General features: G+C 37.2%; 1 protein-coding gene across 1 annotated transcript; it reads left to right on the top strand.

Moving 5' to 3' along the window:
* Positions 1 to 80: 80 nt before the first annotated feature.
* LOC135104065 (superoxide dismutase [Mn], mitochondrial-like) lies at positions 81 to 5,695 on the top strand. The gene is made up of 5 exons (XM_064010963.1): positions 81 to 226; positions 998 to 1,182; positions 3,485 to 3,598; positions 4,150 to 4,307; positions 5,096 to 5,695. The coding sequence occupies exons 1-5, from the start codon at positions 90 to 92 to the stop codon at positions 5,258 to 5,260; spliced, it is 759 nt and encodes a 252-aa protein (XP_063867033.1). The 5' UTR covers positions 81 to 89; the 3' UTR covers positions 5,261 to 5,695.
* Positions 5,696 to 7,430: the final 1,735 nt, after the last annotated feature.

The following is a 7,430-nucleotide window of genomic DNA, read 5'->3' as shown; positions in this document are numbered from 1 at the left end:
AGGCATTTCACGTGACTTACAGGTTCTTTTGAGTTACAAAATATATAATATATTTTTAATAAATGAAGAATGTTTTCAAGTAGGGTGAAATGACGTGTTGCAAGCAACAAGATGAGAGCAGTTCAGCGGCGGAGGAATATTGGAACACGGCAGCCTGGCACAGTGGTGGCGTCGTCTGCTGGGAAGGGATCATGCTGCTCGTTCGTGCCTTTTTACCCGCCAGGAGGTGATTTTTCCTTTGTCAGCTGATTTATCTGTGTTTTTCATACCTAGCAGTAACATACAAGTAACACTACCAAGGTAGTTTTGGGAGTGTATTATGTATTTCGGGTGTGGTGTGGCTTGCATTCTGGCTATCTCTTGCACGGCGGTGAAATCGTCAGCCTGTCTGCCGTCGTGTGCCTGCACATCTGACCAGCCTTATGATGCAAAACAGGCAGCAGTTCATAGGAGCGCTGCACTCACTTGACACACAGTGACGTGTTTAGCTATTCATTCTGCCCCCACAGCGTTTAGGCATGGAGTCAGGCCCCGTCCTATAAATTAATAGTCACTGTCATTCCGCAGTTTGACGCCAGCAGTAACTTACCAGTCATTGCCAGTCGCCCTCGACTCTTATCTGATTTCGTTATTAATAACTCAGATTGAAATATTTGCTTTGACTAAATGACTACATGTCTCATCTTGGTGTAGCTCCTGCAATGAATGCCACATTCACTCATGTTATTTTTATTTTATCCATATATTTCTAATATTTTATCCTTGATAATGTTATTTTTCAGGTCTTTCTCATCCTCCTCGTCAGCTGTTGCAGGCTCAAGGAGAGGGATGTCTGAGGAGTAGAAAGTAACATTCCATATTCCATATTTCCTGTTCACGTTTGAAGAGCATGTCTCTCACAAGTGTGAGGAGGGAAGGAGATCAGTGAAACAAACCTGCAAAACTGCTCCAGAGGATAAGTATGTATTTAACATTGACCAAAACATTTCCTCCTCAGCCTGGCTGCTGCAGGTCTGTGGTGCCGACAGAAGCACACACTGCCGGACCTGCCCTACGACTATGGAGCGCTGGAGCCCACCATTAATGCAGAGATCATGCAGCTGCACCACTCCAAGCACCACCAGACCTATGTCAACAACCTCAATGTTGCTGAAGAGAAGCTGGCTGAAGCCAAAGAGAAAGGTACCAGACACGTCATTATCTGCAGTGTTCTTCCACCCACAGATATTTACTTTCTAATTTCTTCAAATATATATGCTTGTGTTTGTAGCAGGACCATTTATCCAGTGATAGATTCATACTGAAGTAATCTCATCAAACAAAAATTGTCAACTGTGAATTGTGAAAACCATAGGAGAAATATTCATTGGTATCAGAGTTGTCTAAAAATTCACCCTCTTGTAAACACTGTATTTCTTTGAGTTTGTCAGTCACCTATATGTCAGCCAGCATCCTCTAACATTTACCTAACAAAAAAAATCTGTTTACTGTGGAATGCTGTACTAGTAGTGGAATGACAAGTTGCACTTTTAAATCACATTTTATAGAAATTTGAGCAGAGAGAGAAAGAGATAGGGGGAGAGGAGTGAGAATGAGAGAAAAGTGAGGAGAAAATGAGAGCAAGGAAGAGAAGTGAGATAGATGATGGAGAGGAAAGAGAGAGAGAGCTGCTCCTCCTTCCTTGTTCAATGAAATTATTAAGGTGTGAAATTTTTGTTCTTACTTATGGGCACTACACACACACACACACACACACACTTTTTGCAGATTATGCAAAATTGCTGAAGAAAGTTGAGAGTGCGGAAGACTGTGGAACGTTACAAGTAGACCTGAACAAGATATCAGAGTGGAGTTATAGATGGGAAATGGAATTTAATTTAAAGAAGTGTAAGGTAATAGAATTTGGAAAAAGTACAAGAAGAGTAAAAGGAAATTATGTGTTGAATGGTGTAAGGTTGAGTGAAGCAGAAGAGTAAAAGGATCTCGGTGTTACAGTGACTGGGAACCTGACCCCGGAGAGACACATTAGCAAAATTACAGGAGAAACCTATAACTTGTTCAGAAGAATAAGGCAAGCCTTTGCATATATGGATGAAGAGATGGTCAGGAAGATGATAGTGTCGCTGATAAGACCTAGGCTAGAACATGCAGCAGTAGTGTGGTCGCCATACAAGAAAAAGGATATAAGGAAGTTGGAGATAATTTTTTTTTTTTTTTTTTATGTAGGAAGGACACTGGCCAAGGGCAACAAAAATCTAATAAAAAAAAATGCCCACTGAAATGCCAGTCCCATAAAAGGATCAAAGCAGTGGTCAAAAATTCATATTCATAGAAGCACCACTGAATTCAGAGAGCAGCTACGAAGATGGTACCAAGTATCAGGGACTTGTCATATGAAGAGTGGAAAGGATACATCTACCAACGTTGGAAAAGAGGAGAGAAAGGGGAGACTTGATTGCGATATATAAAGCATATAAGGGGGTAGAGGAGGTGAACCGGAGCGACTTAATGGTCTGGGATACACAGGACACTAGAGGACATGGAAAGAGGCTGAAGAGGAGTGCTTGTAGAAGAGACGTCAAAAAGTATAGTTTCCCATATAGAAGTATTGATGTATGGAACAGTCTGGATGAGGAGATAGTAAATGCAGAAAGTATACATGGATTCAAGGCTAAGTTGGATATTAAAAGATATGGAGATGGAACAGCATGAGCATAGCTCATTTCCCATAAAGCACAACTAGGTAAACTAGGTAGGTAAATTCACACATACACACACACACACATGGGTGAGCCTCTTAATGTGTAGCCCCTGTTCACCTAGCAGCAAGTAGGTACAGGATGTAACCTGAAGGGTTGTGACCTCGCTGTCCTGGTGTGTGGTGTCATTGGTCTCAGTCCTACCCAAAGATCGGTCATTATGAGAACGTCTGGCTGGGTGATCAGCAGACGACCGTAGGTGAATCACACATACACACACACGTCTTTTGTACACATGTCTTTGTTTGGTTTATAATAATGATACTACAAGTACTACTACTACTACTACTACTACTACTACTACTACTACTACTACTACTACTACTACTACTACTACTACTACTACTACTACTAGTACTACTACTACTACTACTACTACTACTACTACTACTACTACTGTTGCTGCTGCTGCTGCTATGCATTATTACTACTACTCTTTCTACATTAATATTATCATTATTATATAAGTCCAGTAATCTTTAATGTGAATAAATATATAGCTTCATCTTTAAAGTGATTCACATCCATATGACTGAACAGTAAAGGAGGAGCAAATTCTCTCTCTCTCTCTCTCTCTCTCTCTCTCTCTCTCTCTCTCTCCTACACCCTATTGGTAGCATTGATATGATTTTGATCTGTATATCATGTTAGCAAAGATGGTGATGTGAGTAAGTGCAACATTGCACTGAGGAATCTAGTGCTAATTTCTGATTTGATAATTTCAGGTGATGTCAGCACAATAATCTCCTTGGCTCCAGCCCTCAAATTTAATGGTGGTGGACACATAAACCATTCCATCTTCTGGCAGAATTTGTCACCCGATGGTGGAGAACCTGAAGGTATGTATCCAATTTGTGAAAGTGGTAGAAAGCAGAGTAGTGATTGCTGTTGAATATATATTACTTTTATTTTTTATGGACCAGAAGTTAGGAAATGCTGATAGAAATACATTTATGAGGATAATTATTGGTTGCCATTCATGGTAGTTTGCAGTTTGACATATTGTGCTAATGAGTGGATACAAGTGAAAAGTTATTACCAGCAGTGTGTGAAGGTGGATCTAGTGTGTATAAGATGGTAGTGGGCAGGGTGTTAGGTGAGGGGCTGAGGAAAGGTATCTCATTGTCAGTGTTGAGACAGCTGGGGTTAATGTGAGGCCAAGTTGAGCCTATCCAAATTGGCCAAAGTCTCAGTCTTTAAATAAATGAGTTGAGTGTGAAGCCCGAATAACTCTGGTAAATGCCTTTATTTTAAACTATGACAATCCTATAACAATAATGCAAGGCTGCATTATTATTGTAGGAGAGTTTACCAATTGTGGATAATGTGGATAGGAATGAATTGTAAAGTTCACTACACTGTACTTACTGTAGATGTATTGATGTTTCAGGTGAACTACTGGCTGCAATTAATCGTGATTTTGGTAGTGTTGAGAATATGAAGAACCAGCTGTCTGCACAGACTGTTGCTGTTCAAGGTTCTGGCTGGGGATGGTTAGGTTACAATAAGCAGAAGGGAACCCTGCAAATTGCTACGTGTCCAAACCAGGTGAGTTGTGGAAATTTTCAGTTGCAGGAGTCTAACACATATATGAAATGAACACAAATTAATGAATTAACAGGAATCCTTGATTTTATCAAATTTATATTTTGCAAAAATTAAAATTAACAAAGCAATCAAATATTGGAAATCCAGGTTTTAGGTTTTAAAATTGTTTTGGCAGCATCAGCTCTATTACTCACCGTGCATGGTGAGGCGGTCTTACACATTTTCGAAGGAATGAGGTTAGATTTATGGATAAAATCAACATTATGGAGCAGAACCCTGTTGTAGCTGATATACAAGTTATCTGAATAAGGCTGACATTATTATTTTTTGCTGTATTTAGCTACATCTTAGTTATTAATGTTCTATTCCTATGCTGTTTTACTAAAAGAACTTGAATTTTTCATTTTTGCCGTTCATCTACTTGATAGCCATAACTCTCTTTGGTTAAAAACACTATGCATTCTTCTCTTGATTGCCTCTCATCTATACCTAACAGTGTACCAGTAGGTGTACAGTGCTGTCAGAAGTCTTATAACCTGCTGCACTCACTTTCAGTCTATCATTTTCCCTCACTTGTGAGCTCTCTGATCTGACTATCTCTCCACTTAACATAATTGATTTATAGATAGATACTTTCAAGATCAGAGGACTTAAGATTGAGTGAAAGCTTCAAGCACTGGAGGAAGGGAGTGTGCTATAGTATTCAACTTTCAATCTTAACTGTACCAGCAATCACTCCTGTTTGTCTTATTTATGTGTACTGTTATAAGTATTATTGTTTTTATCAGGATCCTCTTGAAGCCACAACTGGTCTTGTTCCTCTCTTTGGCATTGATGTCTGGGAGCATGCTTACTACCTGCAGTACAAGAATGTCCGTCCAGATTACGTGAAAGCCATCTGGAATGTTGCTAATTGGAAGGATATTACTGCAAGGTTCAATGCAGCAAAGTAAAAAATGTTACAACCTATTCCGGTTCTTAAAATTGCAGAAGGTTTGTTTATATGCTACACTTATGTTTGAAGATAGATGAAGTGTGGGAGCTGACAAAACAAAGATGCATAAATAGTATATAACAACTTGACACATAAAATGATGTGTATAAGTGTAATTACCATTTAATGAATCAGTAATAAAGTTGTCATGGTTTATTGTTGTTTCAGAGATTAAGAATGAATCCACACTAAGACTATTCAATATAAATTATCATAATAAATTTGCAGTTCACTGTTGTATGCTCTTGAAAATTTTTTTGAGTCTAATATGCATCTTTCTCATGTCCATATAATATATTAGCTTGGAATTGTTTTGTATAAACAGAACCACAGAAAATTTGGAACTTATATATATATGTATAGTTTTGATATATCAATAAATAATCTTATCTCAGCTGTACTTTCATTATGTTTACATTTTTTTCTTCTTGATATGATGGTATGTATATTATTATTATTATATGTATTTTCACAGGCTTGCAAATGCATGTATTAGCTGCATACTATGGAACTGTTCACAACTTAAAAAAAAGTAAAAAAAAAAATCAAACTATAGACAGATAAATATGTGAATAAGTAAAAAAATCTGAACAGCACAAGCTGCATTGTCACACTACTGGCTGTGTGATTTATTTTTGGCCCTTCTGATTGAGAGTTTGTGAGTGTTTCATCATCTCAAGGGAAAGTACTCTTTACTTGATGTAGACGTGATATAGAAAAACCACAAGTCAAGTACATTAATAATTACAGAGCACTGCAAAAGTAACATCAAATTCCATGAGGATGGCACTCAAGTCTGGTCTGCTCCCCATCCGTCTATACATCAGATTGAGATTCTCCTTAAAAGGAGTGAAAAAAGCAAAAAAGTGGTATGATAAAATTTGTTTACGTTACACTGAGGACACAAGTTCATAAGAGAGGAAAGGGAAGTTTAAGGGCCATCATGTCAAACATAATAAGAAGCATGATCAAAAATAGATTTTTTTTTTTTTTTTTGCATTTTACTATCATAAATGGACATTTCAACATCATAAATCAATTAAACATGCTTAAGATACCTGCATGATCTGCAATATATTTCCTGCATAACACAAGCTCAAAACCATTTGAGATCTGCTCTTTATAAAGTGATACAAAGAATACCTGAACTGACTTAAGTACATTATTGCATAAATGGCTAAACAAAGTAACTATGAAATTTACATAATATGAAAGTTTAAATATGTAATTCAGTTATGCATAATAATATCTGACCAAATGATAAAAAAAAAAATGAAAAAAAAAAAAAAATAAAAAAATAAAAAAGCACACGATGTTGTAATCCAATGATGAAATGTGATAACGTGTTTATGATGATGGTAGCCAGCCAGCTTTTAATGACACTACAAATTAGGAATATTCTGTATGTGACTTCACATTGAGTTACTTCAACACATTAAAATCAAAATAAAGCTTTGGGGGCCTTGAGTTACCCGTCATGAATGAGAATGTACAGCAACTGTGCATGATATATGGTACAAGATGAAATTTTACCAGATGAAAACAAATCTTAAAAATGCCTTAACTGGATTCCACACACAGAAACCAGTAATCTAATTCAAACACATAGTGCTGATAAGTTACCTCTCCACATCTATAGTATGAAATACAAAGGAGAGGAATGCTTCCACATTTTCATCCTTTTAACACTGCAGGAAAGCACTGGATGTATGTATAAACATTGTCTATATTTGCGTCTTAGCACAGGTTTCAAGAATCTAACTTGATGGAAAAAACATTATCAATTAGCAGCTGTTAATATTCACTTTACTTTTTTTTTTTTATTAGAATTCAAAACCACTTTCATGTGTTCTGGCAAACTATCAGTTGGTTTTCCTAAGGAATCCAAGACCACACTTATGTTCCCCTGGTCTTCCTAATATCTCCCTCCTCTTTGGCACTACATTTTGCAGTTTTATTTATGATGGTCTGCATGCTTCTGCTCATACACACACTTAGATATTAAAATGCTATGACACCTTCTTCAACCAAAGCCAAGGCATGAACCTTCTCTTCATAACCAAGCTTAGAGGGATGAACGGTATTACTGTAATTCTTGATAAAACACATCACATTAGATTCAGATTTAT

This window comes from Scylla paramamosain, chromosome 10, assembly GCF_035594125.1.
Source record: "Scylla paramamosain isolate STU-SP2022 chromosome 10, ASM3559412v1, whole genome shotgun sequence".
NCBI lineage: Eukaryota > Metazoa > Arthropoda > Malacostraca > Decapoda > Portunidae > Scylla > Scylla paramamosain.
The sequence above is the reverse complement of the archived record's forward strand: the minus strand, read 5'-3'. Positions and strand labels throughout refer to the sequence as shown.

Bases quoted from the DNA above. Each gene is read 5' to 3' on its own strand.
- LOC135104065 (XM_064010963.1), top strand. From the start codon at position 90: ATGACGTGTTGCAAGCAACAAGATGAGAGCAGTTCAGCGGCGGAGGAA. The intron at 3,599-4,149 runs GTATGTATCCAA...TTGATGTTTCAG, and splicing joins CGATGGTGGAGAACCTGAAG to GTGAACTACTGGCTGCAATT. The intron at 4,308-5,095 runs GTGAGTTGTGGA...TGTTTTTATCAG, and splicing joins TTGCTACGTGTCCAAACCAG to GATCCTCTTGAAGCCACAAC.